The sequence below is a fragment of the Myzus persicae genome, unplaced genomic scaffold, assembly GCF_001856785.1.
Source record: "Myzus persicae strain clone G006 unplaced genomic scaffold, MPER_G0061.0, whole genome shotgun sequence".
NCBI lineage: Eukaryota > Metazoa > Arthropoda > Insecta > Hemiptera > Aphididae > Myzus > Myzus persicae.
In genome coordinates this window covers 382992-408702 of record NW_019103989.1, presented here as the reverse complement: position 1 = coordinate 408702, position 25711 = coordinate 382992, and the positions used below count along the sequence as shown (strand labels likewise).

Below are 25711 nucleotides of genomic sequence, written 5' to 3'. Positions count from 1 at the left end.
CTATTACCTAATATTTGTGAACATATATAGTACACATTCTTGCAGCATTAGGTTGGTATCTTTATACGTCCGACAGCTATATTAAAAAGGTATATCTACAGAAACCGTGTTAAGGCTGGGTGTTGTTCATTCATCTTACTTAGTTCATCCCGTGAAATATGTTTTGTTAATTTTTTTTGATTTTATTTCGATATAATAAATCATAAATCATTTTTTTTTTAAATTATATTTACAGCTTCCAGTAAAAACTATTACAATTCGACAGTTAAAATATTGAATTTACACAATTAAAATATAAACACTAAACGTGGTAGTTAAAGTAATTAAGCATAATGGTATAATAATAAAAATGATAATAAACACAGATAAGAAAGAGAAACGTAATTAATGTATAGAATAATAAAAATAATTAGGAGTTAATGTCTTGATTATATTTTGTTTAATAATATGGCAGATAGAAATAAGTTAATAATAAAGGTTAAGTCGGCGAGGAATTTTGAAAGAGCTAAATTAAGATTTGAATTTTGTGGATTAATGTGCTGTTTAGAAGTGAAATCATAAATCATAAAGCTAAAGAAAATTCATCAAAATAGTTTTTTTATTTCAAATTAATTCATAAATACATAATTACGAGTGAAGATGATGTCTTTTTATTGTTTTTTACATTGATTTTTAAATATTATTAAAACTATTTATTATTTAGAACTATAAATTAAAAAATATGTGATGTATTAATGATTTATGAATATAGAAAGGATATCGAATACCAATATAGACTTTATGTAATTATAATTACATAGTATACAAGTACCTAAACACATTTTCAGATGAACTGCCAAAAAATATTTAATGTTCTCTGGAAAAATCTAAAAATAAGCATAATTTATCAACCATTCATTGTACCGTTCAGATTTAAAATATTGAAATTCACATTTAAAATTACGGATGATATCTAAATTACACAGAAAAATTGATTAAAAACCTGGGACCTTTAATTGAAGCCTGAAGGTTAACAAATATCGATAAACAATAAAAGGTAGACAATACGAAAAACGATTCTGAGACGTTATGTCATCCTAGTATACTTGTATAAACCATGAAATTTAACAATAAATAATACAAATTGAAAAATCTTATGGCTATAATAAATTACGTATCAGAGTTGATTTTTGATGTATTGTCCACTTTGTTTCAAAATGTTTTTTATAAAATCTTATTATAGATATTAATACTCGATAAAAAGTATTCTATGTTACACACATGTATAAATATTCTATTCAAAAACTATAATCATGAGTTTTTTTTAATAGGTACCTACTATAAATAAACCGAGCTCTAGGTATATACAGAATCGTTTTTTTTTAAACTTATAATAACCTATAATAACCTAATAATGATGCACCACTATAATATAGTTAAATACTTAAGTGCATAACGCCAGATGAATATAAGTTTTTGTTTTTTATAAATCATATATTATTTATACCATTAATATCAAATATGTATTTATAATTAATGATTATAGGTACTCATAATAAATTTATCTCAAAATTAGTAGCTGACGTAGCTCTTATAGATGTCTTTTCGATTGCCTATTACAAGACTATTGACTTTAGATTTTACAAAAATTTAATTGAGTTACCGAACCCAAAACTTAATAAAATCTAAAGTGGATCATCATATAATGGCAGGAAACAAATTTTAAGAATTGGTTTGATTTAATGTCAATAATATCCGGTAAAAAGAAATCAAAACACATAAAACCTTATTATAATAAAATAATGAATAAATATATGGCAAAAGTAATGACAATTAATGAAGTAACTACGTTCATATTGTTCTCTGTCTGAATGTCTGCAGAAATAATCTAATTGTCCTAATTTTAAATTTTTAGTGAAACAATTTTAGGGACATAAATATTTTCGTACCGTTTTTGGGTAAACTAAGCTACACTTATAATCTTTTTACGAGTGCAGTGATTTATATAAAGAATATTTAAGACACGCATTCATGTAGCACAAACAATTTATTGTAGGTGGGTAGGTAGGTACTTAACTTTTTCAAATTAGTTTCCATATTGTAATTAAATGTTTAAAAAAAATGTACAATGAAAATAATTGTAGACCGTTATTGCCGTACCAGAAAATACTTTTATTATTCTACCAGATACATTTTTCACTGATACTTTGTTTCCGTTTGTAGGTGCTTACTACCTACCTGCTTTTGTTATACATTTACAGTAAATTTAATGCGTTTGACTTTTCAATATAAAGAGTTACACTAGTTACTGCAGTCGTTATTTAAGAGGCGCAGAATCAAAATTTAATAGAGACCCGGTTATAAGCTTTTTAGTAACCAAATAAATATTTTTTGTGTATTTTCAGTTTATTTCATAGATAGGTAATAATAATGTAGAATATATTTTTCACAACATTATAGTAACATTATTAAATAAATATTCTTTCCGAGGATTCAATAACTATATTCTATAACATGGGCTTTGGCATGGAAACTATACGTTTGTTTATCACAAATGTTACCAAGTTTAAAATTAGTGATCTGCTGAACTTGTCAGCTGTTATACGCAGGGGTTTAAGTGTGAGGACGTAGGTTGACTTAGTCCCCCTACCTCTAATGGTAGTTAAAAAACGTCTTCTTTAACAAATTATTCGTAAGATACGTCGGAACGCTTCAATTATATCTAAATATTAGCCAATATAATTCAGAATTTCGTTATCAATTGTTACTTTACTTTTATCAAATGTTTTTAATAAAAATACGATGTAGAAAATATTAAGTGATCACACTCTAGGAAAAAACTGACGCTTATTTTCAACACAGTCTTTTAGTTGGAATAAATTCCACCGGGAGCGCCATAGTATTTGAAGTCTTACTGTTTGTTTCTCTGCATACTCGCCACACCATACATCGAATTTGAATTTTTTCCTGTACAATTTTAAGTACTAAAAACACTACATTTGTATGATATTTATAATAAATATTTTTTATCTGGGTGATTTCTTTAGTTTTCTTTAAAGACAACTATTACTCACAACTTAATATTATGAGAAAAAATATTCTCTTTCAAAATATTACATTTGTATAAAACATTAGTTATTCTTAAAAATGTAGTAGGTATTATTTGTGATTTAAATTGTCCATGATATAAATTACAAATTTGAATGTAATTCATGTTTAAAAGTGGTATGAGTATGTTACACAATCACTGTTATACATTACATATACTTTATGCATTAGACGTTATACACAAAATGATATATGGAACGCCCGAACGCCTTTAAACTATATGGAGACATTAGTCCCTCCTTGGATTTTTTCCCACTTTAAGCCCTGGTTATGCATCTCAATTTAGAGTAATATTAAGTATTTTTGCATCGTGAGGAAGTAAAAGGAACGTTTAAAATTGAGTTATCAACATTTAATTTTAATATTTTTGGTTGTGGTTGATGCACTTTTCCTATATGTAGTCTATAAATTCAATTATACTACCATTATCATTTATTTAATGTTCTGATGGATTTCGAAACAGATATGTAAAATTGTCAATTAATTTTATATTAATTCAATTTACTAGTCATCAATTATTATCAATAAAATAAACAATTAATATGTATATTGCATAACAAAAAACAAAGGCATAACATTCAAGACCAAAGTCTCGGCCACTCACGTCGTAGTTACGGCGTCCCACTTGTCAACCGGTACACATAAATTGGTAGTCGGTGAGTACCTACTGAACTAATAAATTATTTTATTCTCTGGCAATGATGATATTGCTTATTATGTGGTAGCAAAAGTGAACACCTAAATACATAAATACATTTTATGAAAATTGGATTTATTTCGATATAGGTAGCTCGTATCGTTTTATTATACTAATAATACAAACTTTTACCTAAAAATATAATTATGACACCATAAAAATAATAATGATGACTATTTTGTAGTTAGGAGTTTAAAAAATGAGTAGTCTCGGGCCTTCCCTATGATCACTACGTAGTGTAGTACTCGTGTATACATAAAAAGTGAATTTCATACATACAGGTGGATATATGGTTCTTATTTGTAACAATTTAGTGTACACTAAAATCGTCTGTTGTCATGTTGAAAAGCTATGCTGTACTTTTTCATTACGTAGTACTATTTCGATGTTATTTAAACAGGTGCATAATCGTTAATCTACAAGTTGTATATAGTACTCAAAATATACTCTAGAGTTGTACAAATTATTATGATATGAGTTTGATAAGCTGTCAAACTATCGATCTATAGAGTAGCAATATTAACAATGGGTAATGGTACCTATATTGGTATTCCTAAAATTATCCTTTGTGTTATCCTTGTAATATTATTACTCACATATATTTTGTTATTCCTGGCTGATGACGTCTTTATAAGATAATATATAATATATATTATACTACACTTAACAGGAATATATTCTTAGAATTAATTAATAACTTTTACACTGAGAACTAAAAAAATATAAAATTGGTTTGAATTCCATACCTTAAATTTCTATTACTTATAGTTTACACCCATACTGTTAGTTTTTATACAAATTTAAATTAATAATAATACATTTTTCTCCAAACAGTGGATATATGCAATTAGTGTTTACACGAATGAATTATATGCATGGCTTATAATACAGTAGGTATAATATACTAAACCGGGCTGTTTTTTGGAATGCATACTAGTTGCTTCCTAAAATATACGAATTGCCTTCCACATTATCTTAAATGAAAAGGTTAATACACACTAGTTGTCTCCTATAATCAAGTAGTTCATAATTATATGCCTCCTAAGAATTTTCCCCTTAGTTGCCTCCCGTATAGAATTAAGTAATGGACAATGGTAAATACATTTCACTATGATACCCTATGTAAATACACACTTGTGTTATATAATTATAAAAATTAAGTTTATACCGTCACATAATTATTTACGCTGAATAAATTAATGTAATAGGTATACAATTATTATAAATTATAGATATTTTTCTTTTATTATAATTTTATTTTAAATCTAGGAAGAACTTTTTTTTAATACACTTATAGATATTTAGAATTATCAAAAAAATATCAGTCTTAGGGTCTTTAGGTATGCATACCTATATTATATAGTTGATACAAAATATAGTCATACAATTATATCAAAAAGAAAAATATAATAATTAATCAATAAAAAGACATTTGGTAATTTAATATACATCTACAATATCTCGTAAATGTTATATTATACAATTAATACGTTATGGATCAACCATCATAATTAATATGTGGTTCATATATTTCACTAAAATATAACACAAGTATAAACAATATTATATTGTGTTATAAGTTATAATTTATAATTAAAAATTGTTTTATTTTGAGTCATCAGGTAATTAAATATATATTGTACCGTTAAAAACATCAATCTTAGGTATATACGATATGTATACACAAATTACACAACTATAAAAATAATAATAAGTCAATACAAAACAGATGGCAGTACCTATAATTAGTCAATAAAAAAATATCTGGTAATATAATTAGTTAATAAAAAAAATATTCGTTATAACATTGCATAGACTTATATTTTTTAGCCAAATGGTTTAGAACTACTTAATACTTATGAATTTATTACCTGCCCATTGGAAAGGCATCTATAGTAATTAGTACTTACTAGACTCTTTTCAGGGACGGATCCGGGGGGCTAGGAACCCAGGCCCCCCCAGATATATTATTTCCCAAATTTTATTTTGATAATTCTACAGGTATTACTATATACTATATTACTATACTTCAAATTACATGTATGTCTGATAATATAATATATTATTATACTATCATTCTGGGGTGCAAGAATTAAGATAGTACTATCTTAGTTCATGAAGGATAGTGATTCCAATATTGTAATTTTACATTAACAACAAATTGTGGGCCCCTCCCTCCTCCAGATCTTTGCTCTGGATCCATGCCTGACTCTTTTCGTATACGTTAAAATTTAGGGTATGTTGAGTGGCAACTCTTGTATAGTCGGGAGGAAATTCGTGTAAAAATGATTGACCTTTTTGACTTCAGGGGGCAACTAGTACACTTCGTAAGATTAGCAAGGCGCATGGGCAAAAATAATTGTGATGCCTAACATATATTTGTATACTTACAAGTGTTATTTTTAAATACACACTTTTTTACTGGTCGTTGATTCAGAAGTATTGTTCATCTTTCAGTAGCAGAAAAAAAAGTAGTGTAATCTTTGAATTACACCAAAAAGGTCATAGCAGCTGGTATGGACGATATAATATCTCCTATTCTACTGACTTCAAGACGCATCTACTATAGATGCCCTATCGCTCATTTGTGCCAAAAAAAATGTATTCGTTTTAACAAAAAAAAAAAATTAAGGATTGTCTGAAAATATTGCCATATTACTCCTCTTTTCTATAACCCCAGCCTCCAGGTTTTATCCTACCATATTTGCCCCATTATCATAATATCCTTAACTGTGACAGTTTTTACTTATTACATATATATTAATTATATCATGACTTAATTTATAAGTAATAACTTCGTTTTACTATGAACCTTAACATTTTAAATGTTATGAAATAATATTTTTTTCAAAATCGATTTACCAATGTATTTTTTTTTTTTCGAACTCGAGACCCTCAAAAGAAGTAAAAATTGTGAGGCCAAGAGCCTGAGGCCTACCCACCCCTCCATTAGGGTGGCCCAGATAGTATAAACATAACACACTTTTATTTCAGCGTAAACTGTACAAGCACCTACTTATTAACTTATTATTATTTGTTATTTATATATAACTATTACAATATAATTAACGGGGCCTTATCAGCCGAGTGCCGATTACGCATATTATGTATGCGTTAACAGCTAAACCGGCATAACGTGACTGTATAAATACACGACGACACGACGCCGTCCTAGAACGGTAATATTCTATACAATACATACAATGCTAGGGCGTCGGTACAGTATTATCCAATAAAAAATAATACATGCGCTAAAATACAAACAATGTCTAACGAGAGAAAATACGTGGGTATACCTACGTAACAAGTAACAACTATAACAACACTCGTCAGTTGTCACACTACTCCCCCGCCGGTTTATCGACTGCCATCGTGTAATGCCAACTAGGTAAACCGTATGCGTATGGACTATATTATTACCTATTATACTTACACTATTGGCTATCGGGACTGTACCGATTTTGAATAATATAATATTAATAGTTTTCTATGATTATTGATTATAGCTAATGGATATATATTATATATTTGACCAGTGGGAACCAAATTCAGACCGAAGGAAACATTTTTTTTTTTTTTTTGGTTTATTAGATACGGTCAAATTATTCATCGATTTTGAAGTCCCGTATAATAATGTACACACAAGAATCTCTATTTAGGACATTTAATTTTATATTCAGTGCCGTAAATTGGGTTAACTGTTAGGGTAGCAAATATTTTTAGAAAGAACTGTTTCGATCTTTATGAAAAATTGAACATTTTATATATTTTTAACTACAAACTTATTGGTACATTTCAGTGAAAGTCAAAATATTTTGAAAATTTTTTCATGTATGGATGATTTGATCAAATAAATATTTGGCTATACTTATGAGGAACCTTCTTCATCAAGTTTTTTGACTGAACAAAAAAAAATGTTATCTGCAATAAGTTTCGAAAAAACCAATAAAAATTTCTTTTGCCAATAAATTGCTCAAAAAGAGTCAAAATATTTTCAAAATTGGACGGTATGATGGAAAAAAATATTGTTGTTAACATTCGGTAAAATCATGTATGCACTGTATTTTATGGTCAAAAACTGATTTTGCATGAAAATTTCCAAATTTATAAATTATTCGTTTTGTTTATACCGACGCTTTTTTAAGCTTCTTTTGCAATGCTAACACCTCTGCCCTCTTGATGCACCAACTAGACTCTTAGTACTTAGTAGTCACCAGAGTCATTTTCTCACCAGAAAAAATTCTGAAATTGAAAATCGAAGCATTATTTCTATTACTTATCGACTATCGTATACAAAGAACATGTTTGAAAACTGTTGATTGGGCATAGTTGTTTGGGGGTGCAAATCGAAACCCAGTTTACACCACTTATATTAATAAAATGCAAAAGCATACAATATTTTATATTACCATGCACCTACCGAACAAAATTAATAATTTAACGAATAAAAAAATGTGAAGTAAGTACATATTATTGATAAACAAAAAAAAGATTAATAAAGTAGATATCTTACAATAAAAGTAGATAATAAGTATAATAATATGATGATTCACACAATACGTATGCATTACTGCAGTAGATAGGTATGTATAGTGATTACATTTTGTTATTTAGCTATTTATAAAAAATGTATAATTTTTTTGTTTTTTTTATGCACAACATGTCCCATTCTGTGGCTGCCGGGGTAGTTATATCCGTATCGTCAAAAAATGAGTGGTGGCCGAAATGTCCGTACACCTGTATAGAACGCTGCGGGCATGGCCACATGGGAACTGATGACGAACGACTTATCAGCGGCGTGCCAACAATAAACAATACGTAATCGCACGCGCTAGAATACGTACCGCGAAAACGGTAATCGCCGCCGCCGCCGCCGCGCAGTGTTGAGTGTTTCACGTACACGCTCGGAAGTTGGGACGCGGGCGCGACGTGTGCGGATTATTATAATAATATTATTTTTTATAGTACGATATAGAGAGCCCGAGAGGTACATATTCAAATATAATAACGTCTGCCCGCTTCAAATAAGTTATTGTCGAGTTGTAATAATCTGCGCGAGGTAATAGAAATAAATTATTAATTATTGTTACGAACAAAAATAATACATTTTAAAGTGTCGTCGGTTTCTTGTGTTTATCTTTATTCCTATAGCAGTTGGTCTCCCAACATTGTCGCGGACCGTCGACGTACGTACGTAGCGTACGGGAGGCGGTACTCGCAGTTCGGCTATTGACGATAACACATTATTATCGTTTTTATTTGCGTTGTCACAGGAGATGGCCTTTAATTATCATCAGCAATGAGTATTAGGCACGCCGATAACGTTCTACCCGTACTGCAGCTGCAGTGATGAGTGTCCGGCGTTTCGACGTGACTCACCGAAAAACGCAGCACGTCCTCTCCATCATGTGGTCGTCTTTGGCGAAAATCGTCTGGAAATACAGGTAGGTGGGGTATTGAGTTTTTGTAAACAGGTACAAACTTTAGTATTACCTAGTTATTTAAAAGCGAACACGTTCTTATTTCAATATTAGACATAATACAATTATTATACTAGGACACGTTTTTAGCAGTTTACCTATACGACGGTACTATATTACCATTCTATGTCGTTACCGAACAGACGTGTTTACTATTTAATAGGTATAAATGTATATTGTTCCGTAATAGCACTACCTTTAATCAGTTTAATATATTATATACATTTTTACTAATATTACAAAAAGCATGCTTTCTTTTGAGCATTAGTAATAGATACCTGTATTGTTTTTTTTGGCTTATTAATCTTCACTCTTCAGTCTGCAGTCTCAGATACAAAATTATGTACTTATTTATAAATTAATACAATTTTTAATTCAAATTTCAATACAAATTTAAAAAAATTATTATTTATCGATTTTGGTTTAGGCAGTAGATTCAACAAAAAACCAGTATGAATGGGTTAATGACCATTTCAAATTAATATTATGTAACATTATTTAAGCTGTAATAATGCCATATTATGCAATGTATTTATTGAAAGTATTAATTTTAGTTACCTACTTATTCTAATATAATTCTATAATACATATTATTCTGTCATTTCTAAATACTTGTATAATTTTATCTTATCAATTATTCACATTTTCAAGTACAATCATTGATTATAAATTTATATATTTATAATAAATGGAATAATGTATATTTAATATTTATAATATTTTATAATCATTATATGATAACTGATAAATACCTTAAACCTATAGGCCGTAAACTTTATCAATAATATTAGATCCTTTGTAAATTTTTAATATTATAGTATTGAATTATTTTTAAATTGTTATATTGCAGTAAAATAGAATGAAAATAGCAATTCAACATTTTTACAAAGCTAGACAACCACTAGGTTGCTCAAAAGTTAAAGTTAATTTATAAGTTTTTGAAAACTTGACTAGTCATAAAAAAATAGAATAGTTAAAGCTATACAGCTGTATATTAATGTGTGCAGCCTTTTATGGGATACCCACAAAATGTCCAAGAAATAATACACCATTGCATATGTCATAATAATTAATATATTTTAGGCAAACTACCACGCACTACGCATCATTACTCATATCGATTTTGCACTGATATAAGTATATTACTATATTAGTTTGTATATAATATTGCTATATAATTAGTAGGTACCTAATAAGAATAACATATTAAGTATAAATTATAAGATTGAGTATTGTATATACTAATTAATAGGTATTAGCTTTCTTATAATTATGATTGCATTTAATTCTGAGAAGTTATCGGGCAGAGCGATATTTTTTGATGACGATCGTACCAATATACATTTTTCCTATGATAGTGATCATTGAAAATACAATTATGAAAATTAATAATTATATTTAGGAACTTAAAATATTTATATTTTGCCCTAAATTACGACATATTTTAAGATATCTTTTATTATTACTTGATATAATTTTATATTCACCAGATTAGTAGAATGAAGGACCTTATTTTGATGTCTACACTATAAAATTACTCCCTCGGTTACACCTGTAGTGATCGAAGAGTATATGTATGTAATATATTATAAAAATGAATTATTGTTTGTCCTCTATAGCAGCGATGGCAAACCTTTTGAACACTGCATGCCCAAAATTAGTAATAACATTTTTTTTTTTTTAGAGCGTGCCATGAAAAAAATACTAAAAATATTATATTTGATTATATTATAATTTGATTGTATAATTAATGTATTAGTATAAAAAGGTTAGTTTAGGTTATTATAGGTACTATAATATTATATAATATATATTATATAATAGTAAAAATTTTCGAGTGCCCACAAAATCTTTTCCACCTCGGGCACGCGTGCCATAGATTTGCCATCCCTGCTCTATAGGCTCAAAAAACTATTGGACTGTTTTCATAAAAAGTTAAATCGATAGAATCCTTGAAAATCTAGTATAAGGTTTGTACCTTCGCTTTTAACCCTAGCTTTTTCGCTATAGAGTGGCTCACATTAGGCCCGTGTGCAGGATTTCTTCATGGAGGGGTTAAGAAACATTCCCCCTTTGAGCACGGATGAGGCTCAAACATGAATAATGAATTTTGTTTCGGTTTACGAAAATCGAATATTTTTTGGTTTATACATAGAGTTGCCATTCGTTACAGGTAATAACACAGTCATTGTGATTAGATATAATTTTGCTACTTAGACTGACATGTCAAATTGAATACAGTCGTTGCAAGTTTAATTGGCAAGGCGGTGGAGGCGCCACAACGGAAAACCAGAGGTTCTCCGTCTTTGGATGTTATTACTTATTAGTTATTACCGAATAACAAATGGTGGCGTAAATGAGTAAATATTCATCTATGTTAGTATATTCCATAGCTTCCATACCTCATTCATCTATTAATATTGTCATTGTCAGCCGAGGTCGTTTATTTTATACATTTATGATAAACAACTTGGTGAGGCGTTCCGCGTGGCCGAAAGTCGAAACACGCCGGGACTAGTTTGGGCTACACCTACTGAAAAGCAACGCCGCCGCCGCCGTGCCAATCTCTCTGGCAACAGTTGTAACTCCCATTATTTATTAGAGGCGAAGTCACTTCGCCGAAGGCCGAAGGGTATAATATAGTAAAAGTATGTATACCAAAAAATATCCAACAGATTTTGACAAAAAACAATTGATAACGTTTCAATTGATGCAACACAGAAACAATAAATAGGTAGGTAGATCGTTTATAATAAATAGTCGGCTAATACAAATTTAATTTGTCGGGTTATATCTAAATGACACACATTAGAATACACTGTTTTTAATCAATTGGCACCAAATATTGAATACATATTATTTGAGATAATAGACGAGTCGAAAGAGTATTAGAATTTAAGATAAAACCATGGGTAACAGCTATTACATATTATTATAAAAGGCAAAGTGTATTGCCGAGACTTATATATATAGCGTCGAAAAATACTTGACCGATTTTGGTGATTCAGGCTAGTTTAGATAATAGATTGAAGTATTGAACCAGTTATTTTAGGGCGATGTACCCCCTCTTTTAAGTATATTCAAATAATAATCGTTTTTTTCTGCTAGTAATTGATTACTAAAAAAAGAAAATTATTGGGCAGGTGGATTTCCAATCTCGGTTTCATTAATCTCGGAGCAACGCACCGAGTAATACAACTAGTATTTAAAATATTTAAATAAAAAAGTCTGGTTGTATTTAATATTAATTGATTATGCTGTACCAAAACTAAGACAATAGCAAGTAATTTTCAATTCGTTGAGTACCTACAAAATACGTATGTATGTAAGTGTGGTTAAGGGTAATTTAAAAAAAGTAACTTTTAACTTTGCTTTAATAATTATTTTCCTAAAAATTTGTAATTACCATAGTTATTTATATTTAAAAAATTAACTTTAACTGGGCTTGGTTAAATTTTTTTCTGGGCGACAATTTAAACGAGTTAAACACTGATACACTGAAACACTTACCCAGCTTTTCATTTTTAGGCATACTAAAAAGTATAATAGTTTTTTTTTATAGATAAATTTAATTGAGTGCTCATTATAAAAAAAAATTATGAATAATACTAATATTATAATAAACAATAAGTTCTATGTTTAATCTATGCTCTGTTCAAAAAGAAATTTTAAGAAAAAAAAATTTTAAAAATGTTAAGAAACTAAGTCTGCAACTGCGATGACCAATTTTCATCAGACAGCAGTCGGGCAACACCCGTTTTTCGTTATCACTGTGTCAACTATTTGTACACTTGCAGCCATGAATTATTGCGCATTAGTCGGCCGCTGACTTCGTTTCTTAACTTGAACAGGGTATAGACGGTATAGTATATTAGTATATTCAATAATCTGTGATTCTTTTGTGTCTTGTATGCCATTACATATTAAAGCAGAACATTTTCTTCAATGTTCAATCTAGTGATTTCTCAGATTTCTGATAGAATAATCTAGTTAATAGTTTACTAGTGCTAACCTAATACTCTTCTCAATAATTAGAGAAAACTGACTAAAAACAGTGCAAGAAAAACAAGAAAGCTGTTAAAGTTTACAGTCAAACTAAATGTTTGACTTATTTTAGGTTTTTTTCGATTTATGATGATTGCATTTTGGTCTATCTATAGAAATGCTTGAAAATGTACTGAACACAATCAAAATAGGGGAAACAAGAATTTTTACACAAAACCAGTTTTTTACAAAATCAATTAGGTCACAAATTCACAACAAGAATACATTTCTTGTTGTGAATTTGTGATTCAAAAATAAATAATTGCTTTGTGCTTTTGCTCAGATTCAGAAAAATTGAAATATCGTAAAATCCAACATACGAACACAGATAATGCTCAAACCACAAAGTTTCATAATAAGAAGATTCACTCCTATTTTTATACTAATGGAGCCAAACGTGATCTGCCGAGTTTAAAATTTCTATGTTACTCACTTTTAAGATAGAGACATGAGAGTATGCCATTGCACTGTTTTTTCCAACAATGTCACAGTGACCACATCAAGCGGATCACTCTTGAGGGCCCACATTTGTCTATTCCTATCACTTATATATTATATCATCGCTTAATCTAGTTTCTATTTTAATACAACTGCTAAAACTCACTGACTAAGACTTAATACTAATTTACATTGTTACTCATTACATACGTGTTTACTTAACCTAGTTAATAGTTTTATTATGAATACTGTTTATGTATGTATTATTTTATGCACGATACAACAATTATAAACATACTATTAACCATCAATTATTCTCTGAAAAATGGTAAACTTAAAAAATATGATATTAGAACTATACAAAATCACTTAATATGCAAAATATACCATAGTTATAAACTATAAATGTTTTTAAAGTGGTGTCGTCAAAATAATTTTTAAGCTTATTTAGCAAGAAATCTAATAGCCCCCCCCCCCCCACAAAAAAAACACGCAAATGCAAGAAACTAAGATCATATGTTGTAATATAACTGACTTCTTCCATCAATGTTTTTACTTTTTTTCCATGCTATGTGTGTCATTTATCAAACATTTTTACTATGCATTTTTTTGTATAAATGGTTTATCTCAATGTATAAGTTTAAAAAAAGTGAGTTCACTGGTTATTTTATTATATTATGTTTGTGAAATTATATTTTATATTTATTCCTTTAAAAATAAAAATTGAAATTTTTTTTTAAGTATTTATTAGCATCAAGTATTATCAATAGTTTATTTTCGCCATATTGAACAAGTTGTTTACTTATTACTATAAAATAATAAAATAATTGAATGGCATATTCCTATACATGGCTAGTGCGGCTACCAATAATAATGATAGTTTAATAAGTTTAGTTTAATTTTTTATGTGTACACTTGAAACATATTAATTTCATACCGGGATTATTTTAATCTATCAGATACATATTAATAGTAATTATCTATATCTCAATAATACTATGTATTGATACCTATATAGTATCTTATTATTCTATTCTGAATAGCTTATTTGATAAATAATATATATTTCAAAAAGTACTTTAATTATTTGTTGAACACTAGTTCATTGTAATTATTATTAAGTTGACTTTAAAAAATTATTTTGAATAATTTTTTTACATATGGTATCATAATAATGTATTCTACAGGACTTTTTTTCCAATAGGCGCTGCTGCATAGAGACTGAACTGTTTTTTCCTAACTGCACATTGTTTAATCTTCATGCAGTATTATTTTATTCTACACGACTATATAATATGTATAATGTATATACCTCATTATCCCCAACAATATTTCTGTCAATTAATCCAACTGTATAAGACTATAATAAGCCGTATATTTGATTCGATTACTTTCAGTTTTTAAAAATGTATCGAAGCACAATTAAATACTAAGTTATAATATGGCAGTTAGTAATGCTTTTAGAAATAACATACGTTAAAAATGATTATTAAAAAAAAACAGTTAAAAAATGTAAAATTATGCAAACCTTAATAATGCACTATATAATGAGTTCGGGAACTGAAATTAATGTTTCTTAATTCTTACTGATGGCTAAATTTTAAAAAAATCATTAAACATTCGATATTCTCACTCCATGGGTGATGAGAATACCTCTAAATTCTAGGTGAATACTTCACTATTCGAATAATCAATAATAATTTAGCATCAGCAACATATATAATATATATTATATGATAATATTTCTAGCGTAGTAGCTGTATATTATACAAATACAGAAACACCGAGTGACACATCATATTTTATTATTTTTATTTATTGTTTTGATGAAACCCGTTAACAATAATTGTCATATTTCAACCGTTACACATTAGAATGACGGAGATTATTCATTTTTGAAAAAAATTAAGCATGTCTAAAACTCATAGTTATCAAGTTTTAATATCTGAATTGAGGATTTAATTTAGAATGGATTTAAAATACCATGGATCAGTGGATCGTCATTTATGTATTGTAATAAAACGATTAAATTATTAAAGTATCACCAGTAAAGAGATGTCAGCTATGAAACGTATACAAAATGTCCATTGCCATATAGTAAATTAATCATTCGAGCGTGGTTTTTACGATGTTTGTTATATTTTGTAAATTATATTTTATAATATACCTGCATAACTTTATAATCTAACTGCTATATAGAGTGATATAATTAGTTATACCATAACTAAATAAAATAAATAGGTTTATTTATTCATGGCTTAAACAATGTTAATTGTTGATCCCTTCACTGCTTATATTGATTAGAAGTGTAGGTTTAATGCACAATCAACTCACAAGTTGTAAAATATATATTGCATTTTATTTAAATTTCAAATTATTCAAAACTAAATTAAATAAATACATGCAATTTAATCTAGTATATACTTATAACGTAATTCAATGATTTATATTTTATATTATATCAAATATTTACTTTTGTAAGTTGTAAGTATCTTAATATCTACCTAAAATCTAAATTATAATTACTTCAATCATCTCAATTAAGTAATTTAAAAACTGAATGCATCAATGCGATTAAATAAATAATCTTTTCTGACAAATATTCTTGTCTCAAAATTACAAATCTTTGACATCTATGGCAACCATTACAATAAATTTCCTGCACGATTCCTTTCACTGTAGTGTACTTTTAAATATTAAATTAACTAATGCAGACCTAGAATTTAGTATATCCAATCCATTCATAGCACAGTAACTAACAACTATCGTGTGAAATAGTCTTTATTCTATCCATAATAGTGATGAACGCCCCCTATCAAAGTAGTTAAACTTAAAAAAAAAATCAGTTAGGTACATAAAAACGTACCTTTCACAGTTTCAACATTTGCAAAATCCTTTATTTATACTCGCATGAATAATGATACCTATAACAAGATACAACAAATTTAACAAACCAACTAAATCATTCACCATATGTGTAATTTTAAACACAAAATCTTCGTAAAAATAAAAATGTAAACACATACTGTATCATAATAATTAATAATGTATAATGCGGATTTTTAAAAATGTGCATAACATTAAAGTTATAAATACATTTATACAAATTTGAAATAATTTCACTATTAACTTTGTTAATGACCATAAAATATGATGGACTCATAAAATCATATTTCTTATTTATATTGCCTATTAGTAGGTACCTACCAATAGATTATTTTGAAGTAGGTACTTACATTTGCAGATTTACAATTTATTTTAGGTCTCAAAACTTAAAATATAAAAATCTGCATCTAATATTTCTTGAAATACTTCAGTATACATTTAAAATGATTTTCCTATTCTCTAGACCTATGGAAAAAATTTTAAGATCGCATATCATAATATTATATATTTATATTCCACGAAATATTAATAATGATACTTTTTTTAATATCTACACCACTATAATTTATAATAATAGAAAATGTCACACTGTGGCAATGGCATAGATTATGATATAATTTAACTGACGTCTGTATTTACTGTTTACTATTGCATTGGTGATAAAATATAATTATTAATTGATAATATGACTAAGTCTTAGTAATTGTATTTATATTATTTATATAATTGGAAGTATAATTATGAGATAGTTAATATCAGTGATGGAAAACAAGCACAACGTAAAAAAAGTATAAAAATAATATCCACACGCACATTTGACGTTATAAAAATTTATTGAAAGGACAAAGGTGATGTTGTAGTACACGGTTCGTCTCGGTAAGCAATAAAACTAGGTATTAATAAATTAAAAAACAAACATCGTGTGTCCCATTTATTTCAAATCAATAACAGCCCATCAAAACGTACTTTATAATTTGTCACTCTAGTTAATATCGTACGCGTAGGTCTGCTGGCATATACGGTAAACGCTTTTGGCCGTCTGTCAAGTCTCACCAATACGAACTGAGCGTGTGGGGACGCACTAAAGTTTGACCGGCCGGCGCGCCTGCACGAAGGACGTCGTCGTCGTTCGGGTGTCGTCTTCGTTGTATTAATACGACTTAACCTACAGCTATATAATAGTATGTATACGATAAATAATAATAAAATAAAATATATATAGATATGACTAGTGTCCTGTGTCAGGGACGGCCCCAGAAAATCGGTTCAATGCAGGTAAAAAAAAATTCAATCTCAACCCTGGGACTAAAATATCTAATTTTTTGTACTGCACACTTCATATTAGGCCATATTTACCCACTCCCCTCACTACAGATCGCATACCTACACAAAAATATGGGATCACAGTGATCACACAACTAAACCTCCAGAGATCAGTCACACTGTATAGTCTTTTAGATTATTGTTATTTCTGCTGTACCAGCAGATGCAAATTATTATTTTTAAATTGACCATTAAAAAATTCGATCATCTTTAGTTTTAATTTATTAGTTTTTTTAAATTTAATATTATAAATATTCAAATTTTTAAATATTAACAGGAGTTATTATTATAATTTAAGATAAAATATTTAAAAAAGATCTCACAAATAAGGTAATTAATATGTGCTCTCACAAAATAGAATTTGGTTCATTCGAAATGGTTTTTTTTTGTTTAATAGGTAATTCAATTTTAATTTTAAATAATAATAACATCGATTTTTTACATTACAGTCACTGGCAGGCTAAAACTCACTTTTTAATTTCGTACTGCGCAGAATTTTAGAATTTCAGTCTAACTCGACGTGTATCGCCACTTATAATAATATGTTATTAAACTATTTTTTTTTTTTAACCAAAATCGGGCTTTTAAAAATGTTGCTTGACTCAGCCGCAACAGCACGTCCGACTTTATTATATAGACGCATAATATACTTATGTATGTGTTTTGCACATTCACCGCGAAGCGTGAATGCGTGAATACATTAATACAATAGCCTCAGCGACGTCAAAGTATTGTTTACTATGTCATATATTTGTACTTTGTGATGGTCGCTACTCACTGTAGTCGTTATTGTCGATCGGTGACATTTGGTCTAAGATTAAGTGTATTTACATTATAATGACACGTAATTCGGAGAATAATATATAATAATTAAAAATACAATATTATTGTCTTATCGTCGAAGCGTACCAGTAATCCACATTGTATCGGGCGGTCACTACTTCTACTACAACAGTACTCAAGGTCGTAACTGGGGAGTCCAGGGGTCCGGATCCCCCCACCCACGAATTTTTTAAAAATAGAACAAGAATTTTTATATTTTGAACTTAAAAATGTCCAGTATCCACATAAAAAAACTATTGGGCCTCCTCCCCAGATTTTTTTTCAGTTACGACCTTGGTTGTTCTGTGATTGTACTACGGAATACAGTGTGGTGAGTCGTCTATGTGGTAAAAAACCGACGAAACAGCCAATCACTAGATTTTTCTAGATTTTATTTTATAAGTATACGTCCGATCCGGTATACGCCAACGCTGTCACAGCGATGCACTCCCGTAGTCCCGCCCCTGTGCCGTTTTATAATAATATATATAATATGCAACTATTTTTATACTCCAAAGACCAAATTATAATCATGTATAATAATATTATGTTACGTTTAATTTACTTGTGTGTCCCACTTATGTACTATCAAAAGTGTTAAGACTGGTGGTTTAATAGTCATTTCTTCACCCTGAATGTACACAATAGTATGCAGTGTATCTGATACACTAGGTATATTAGTATTATTATACATTTATACATCCTGTACACGTGTTTTCAGGCGCTTGCGAATTGCAATGTATGCGTTTTCTAATTTTACACCAGTTTAAAAAAAAAAATAACAAAAAAGAAAAAAAACATGGGTCAAGTGATTTAAACATCTGTAATGAGTAGGAGGTATGTGTGTATACATTAATAGAAAATTGTTACAAGCTCAAATGTGGATGTACCTACCTATAATCTACAGTCAACACCTATTTTACTCTCTCGTCTTTTTTTTATCCGTCATTTACAATTCCACGAATTACTTACAGCAAAAAATATGACTCATTGTTCATATATTTGTAATACAAACTCATGGGATTATTTTATGGATGGCTAATAAACATTGATGTAACATCCATTGAAGTGCCTACCTATGACATGACTCAAGGGTCGGTGAAAAATATAAATTATTTAAAATAACGACTAGACAAAAAACTAATATTTCAGTAGATAGCAGGTATTTTTAAATTTCTCATGATGTTTATTTTTACCAGATAACTAAAAATTAAAAACTAATTTAATCTAAAGTCTAAACGAAGTTGATCTAATTTAAAATTTAAAATCTAATGATTTAACAACCTATTAAAATATAACTTTTAAAAACGTTTCAATCAAGATTAACCCCCTCAAAATTGTACATAAATCCTTCTATTAAAAGTTTAAAATATTAATACTGATAGTAGATAAAAGGTACCTATAATGTGTAATGATTAATTTCTATCGCTTTACATGGAACTCAGCATGTGTTTTGTTCATCTAAACTTCCAATAACTCACGATAAATTGATTTGATTAATTGGTATTTGGTGATGGCTGTTTAAGATAATAATTAAATGATTATTAGATTTCAAGTGTTCCAATGAATGTATATTTTCTTATTTCCCATGGTTTCACAAACTGAAGGGGAACAGCTTGGCCATTACTACCTCGTCAGCAGTATCATTTATTTTAGATAAATCAACAATACAATCTAACAAGTTTCCAAATATAAAGTCAAAGTGTCAAACCCAGTGGCGCACTGGCGGTCACCAATTCATGTATTGGTTTTACAATCTTGATTTTTTTTGTCAGTAGGCACTTTTTATAGTAAAAAAATGCTTAATTCTTCTTGATGGGGAATTGGATTTAGTTGATACTATGGAAGGTCAAATGTAAAATATTATCTGCAGTAACATTCGAAATAATTGGGATAAACAAAAAAAAATAAGGAAAATGAGTATTGTACAGACCTTGACATTTTCACCGAATATTCATATTAGTATTTAGTATTTACCATAGGCATAAAATAAATTCAAAATATTTTGGCTCATTAGTAACTATTTACCGATTTCACATAGTATCATCTGTTCAATTTGTGAGATTTCCTTTATTTATGTTGTACATAATTGTTTACCACTTAAAGTGTCTTTTACATATTTAAACAACATCGAAACATTCGTTCTTTTCAACAATTACAATATCTGGTTTATACAATTATTTCTTATTCATATAGGTAACTAATAACTACCAACTAAAATAATAATTCACATGACTATTTATACTCAAGTGATCACTTGTGTGTCAAGTTCTTATTTATTATTAATTGTAATAATACTAAGACTATAAACACTTCTAAACTTATTTTTTTAAACATATACCTAAAGGAATTATTGTTTGTTATTATTATTTCTTGAAGAGCAGCGCTGTAGCGCCCAGTTCTTATTTATGTACAGTATACGCCTAATTAATTTTTAATTAAATAGATATTGAAGCGATTGGAACAATTCTCCACTCTATATAAGAATAACTAATACAGTATGCTTCTGTGTACATATTAACTGAAAATGAACAAAATCATAATTATAATCTATGAAATACAATAAACAATATTATTTTTTTTTTTATCAGGAAAGTCGACTCTTGAGGCAGTTAAAAGCATGTGGCGATTAGCATAAGAAAAAAAATGACGACTTATAAAAAGCACAAGAGAACCCACAGTAATCAACAAACTATAGAACCATACTATTATATTAGATATCTATTTATATTTGTCACAACATTAGGTAAGATTAAAATACCCATTGCTTAGCCTTATGTTCTACTATTTTTTCAATGAGGTTTTTTTTATATTTTATTTAGCGTCAGTGACGGTGTATCACATTCATCAAGAGATAGTAAGGCCAAAACTCGAACATTTGGTGGTTTACGAAGTAAGTTGCAACTAAATCAATGCATGTATATGATAAAATATATAATATTAGTAAAGTATGTTCTTAAAAAGCAATAACGTGTAAATGTTATAGAATTTAACTGATCGTGACCCAAGAGTTACTTGTCAGTTCCCTATACTTAACCCGTTTGATTCATCCATTCTCAAATACGTGTTCGTTCCCAAACCTATAAAGTGAGTACCATACATATGGGCTATAGGTGTAGTTAAAATTAAGATTATTCAATAATTTGATCACTTATTTACTTGTTTAGATGTATGGAAAGGTCTTATCGTTTGACTTACATCAACATGAGCACAGGGTTTTTACAATTCAACGCTTCAGGATTCGAAGAGTCAGGTTATTCCTTGACCTCAAATACGCTCCGTTGTTACTATCAAGAAATTAATCGTCCAGTCGATGATGATTTCCGTTTAGAATACGGACCACAAATTCCCATCACTGGTTTTCACGAGCCTCTTACGGATTTCATATTTGTATCATGCACCAATTTATTTGGCATTACTGTGTATAGTAACTTTCATGCATATGCTAGAAGAAGGCCGGAAGTTAGGAAATTTAAAGTAATATTAAAAATAACTCAAGAAAATTATCTTAAATCAATGGATAATAATAATATTTTATTAATAGGACGATATGGAACTAGGTGTCGCAGTGATTGGAATCGATTCTATTTCACGATTAAACTTTATGAGACAAATGGTGAAATCATATAATTTCATTAACAAAGAAATGAATGGTGACGTGATGCACGGTTTCACCAAGGTGGGTGAAAACACATTCCCAAATGTGATACCGATGTTAACAGGCCGATCATTCATAACGGAACATAATAATAAGTTTGACGTACGTGAACAATATTATATACTCAATGTTTATTACTTTAATATTATCAAACAAAGCGTAATAAATAATAACAATAACTATAATGCAGTATCTTGTAATGTCTGTAACAGTGTTTCTTATGTTTGTGTACATACAGGACTGGCCTTACATATGGAAAGACTTTAGTGAAGAAGGTGCCGCGACTCTATATGCCGAGGACCAGCCAGAATTCAACATGTTTGACTATTTAGCTAAAGGAATTACTTTACAGCCAACTCTACATTACATGCGCCCATACTGGTTAGCTGTGGAACAGTCGATTCTATATAAGATGAGCTCGCCTGGTTGTCTTGGACCAACGCCTAAACACCTTATCTATTTCGACTATTTGAAATCATTCCTAAAAGTCTATAAAGACTCTCCACTTTTCTTGTTCTCGCTTTTTAACGAAGTTAGTCATGACTTTGTCAATACTGTCGGAGTAAGTGGATTTTAAAAGAATGATTAAAATTAACAATATTTAAAATTAATCAATCTTGCTTTTATTTCTAACAGGTTATCGATTTAGATTATATGAATTTCCTCAAGACTTCTCTCCACGAAGGGCTTTTTAACCGAACTGTTATTTTTGTGCTCGGTGATCATGGAAACCGTATGGATTTCATTCGGCGAACCAAAGTTGGAACCATAGAAGACCGGATGCCAATGGTCACCGTTATACTTCCAGAGTGGGTAAGCATGAATTATCCATCCTGGAAAGAATCCCTCCGTGACAACCGTATGAGACTGACATCTACCTATGATATTTATGCTACATTCAGACATATATTAAGTACATTGAATAATCAAAACAAATCAACTGAAATCAAACAACACTTACTAAATAGTATTCAAGACGAAAACGTTAAGAATCATTTTTCAGCTACTAGTACGGGTCTATCATTTTTTGAACCAGTTCCATTAGTTAGAGATTGCAATGCCGCCGGTGTTGCTCAATGGCTGTGTGTTTGCAACGAAGGTCGACAAAAGCGACTTGATCCAGAACACCCATACAGCCTTGCAGCATCAAATGAAGTCATAAGGTTAGATTTTCATATTATTAAAATATTAACTAAAATACTAAATACATAAAAATTTGAAATTTAGATACATAGGTAGGTACTTAGAAAAAAAATATCGATATAAAATATGTTTTTATTGAGTGTTCATACGTTCTGTTTTATTTTATGGATTATTATGTAAACCTATACAACAATTATTTAGATATAAATGTATTTTAAAATTTTTTATTTTTATTTTCACAAATATTTATAAAATAAAATAATTTAGTGTGTACATAATATTAAAGATATATTATGTCGATGCAATGAACTAAATTTAATACATTTAACCTAAATATATTCATAATTCAATTTCTTAGGTATTTTAATGAACTATTGGGTGGTCTTGAAAATTGTGCTGAAATGAAATTGGCTTTTATTGAACATACATACTTGTACGAAGCACCGCAAAAATACGACGATGGTAAAGTGTACGACAAATCTGTTCAAATAACATTCAAAGCCTCACCAGGTAATGGATACTTCGAAGCCACACTTGGTATAGAAATAAATAACGGATCCCAAACTTTTGAAGTCATTGGGCAGGTCTTTAGAATTAACAAGTACGGACATCAAGCAGACTGTTTGCCCAGAAAAATGCTCGCTAAAATGCCAATTTTGAAAGGAATTTGTTATTGTGATTAAATAATTTATAAATGTACATTATATTACGAAGTATTAACTATTGTATTACTCAACTGTACATACAAGTATTGTTAATTGTTAAATTATGAAAATGACTGAAAAATTTAGTTTAATTAATCTATGTAAAATTTAGATATACACTTAATATATTGCCCATGTAAACTATAAATATATTTCAAATAAAATATATAATATTGTTTTTAGTGAAATTATTATGATAACACCTTGTCAATTTAATGTGTTGATAAAATTTTAATTATAATGTGTAATTTTTAATACAATTTTGTACCTATTTACCATAGAGGTATCCAATATTATTGTGATTTAGTTTTCTCAGGATCTAATAGTTAAGTGTAATTGGAGATTTATTTATTTTTATATTATATTAATTAAGTTACATACAAACTTATACTCCTACACAGTATTTATATTTTATACGTTATACCTTCAGGTAAATAATTACCTCAGATAAATATTATTCTCAATACCGAAAATTGATCACAAATATTGTTAGTACCTATTTAAGTATTTATTTTTATACATTTGTTCTTATAATTAATAGACGACTGTATAAAATATAATGTGGGCATTACTATATTGTACCTATATTTTTTTACAAAATTATGTTGGGTGCTCCCTTCTATTTCCGTCTTTAATAATATATTTATATTTATTGAATTATTAATAGCTTATTAATTTTAAACTTGTAATTAGCCATTACTATTTGCTGCAGTTGTTTCAATACGTTTTGTATAGTGTATACACTATACATGTATGATGTGCCCATACTATAGTGATAATATTTTATATTATAGATGTCTTAATATGTGGAGCAAATTAGCGACGATATAATATACTCTCTTATATAAGATAAAATATAATACATTTATTTATACATACTATACGTACGTAGGGCAACTACAAACGTGTCATTTCTAAGGAGTTATGTTTAGGCAAATCGTTCGTTCCTTGCAGTTACTATTCGTCGTCTTTATGTGTATAGTAAATGATCATTGGTGTGTTTATTCTTCTAGTCGATCACCCGCATTATGCATTTTACGCAGCCACATGTACATGCCATTTATTTTAGTCATTATATCAGAATATTCAAAATCAATTTATCGACATGAAATAGCTATACTCCTGACAACGATTTAAGTACCTTTTTCCAAACGACTGATTTAAAAAATGTAAAGATGTTTGAATGCATAAACAAGTTTACTTTGCATCGGTTGGAGCACTTATTCAATTTTAGCATATTATTGACGGTAAAACACATTTTCAATTGTTTGTATTACCTAAATATTTTTTAAATATTAAATACATGGTCCAACCGATACAAAGTAAACTTCTTTATCAGATCAAAATAGTTTACAGATATCTTTCAAATCGAATCACTAGCAGTATATTATTTTTTGTCAGTCCTTAATGCCCAATTTATGAAAAATTG

At 28.8% G+C, this 25711-nt stretch overlaps 1 protein-coding gene across 6 annotated transcripts; it reads left to right on the top strand.

Annotated features, from left to right (window-relative positions):
- The first annotated feature begins 8480 nt into the window (after window positions 1–8480).
- LOC111037292 lies at window positions 8481–24678 on the top strand. Of its 6 annotated transcripts, none has more exons than XM_022319786.1 (10): window positions 8481–8843; window positions 9058–9228; window positions 21369–21523; window positions 21600–21670; window positions 21764–21864; window positions 21945–22254; window positions 22322–22537; window positions 22674–22997; window positions 23072–23598; window positions 23937–24678. In XM_022319786.1, exons 3-10 carry the CDS (start codon window positions 21424–21426, stop codon window positions 24259–24261), a joined length of 1974 nt encoding a protein of 657 aa, XP_022175478.1. In that variant the 5' UTR covers window positions 8481–8843; window positions 9058–9228; window positions 21369–21423; the 3' UTR covers window positions 24262–24678. The 6 variants fall into 6 exon arrangements, with proteins under 6 accessions (XP_022175478.1, XP_022175477.1, XP_022175476.1 ...); XM_022319785.1 differs by having other exon boundaries at window positions 8939–9228; XM_022319784.1 differs by having other exon boundaries at window positions 8936–9228.
- Window positions 24679–25711: the final 1033 nt, after the last annotated feature.

Coding starts and splice junctions, on each gene's coding strand:
- LOC111037292 (XM_022319786.1), top strand. CDS start 21,424: ATGACGACTTATAAAAAGCACAAGAGAACCCACAGTAATCAACAAACT. Junction 21,524..21,599: donor TATATTTGTCACAACATTAG/GTAAGATTAAAA, acceptor TATTTTATTTAG/CGTCAGTGACGGTGTATCAC. Junction 22,255..22,321: donor CGGAAGTTAGGAAATTTAAA/GTAATATTAAAA, acceptor TTTTATTAATAG/GACGATATGGAACTAGGTGT.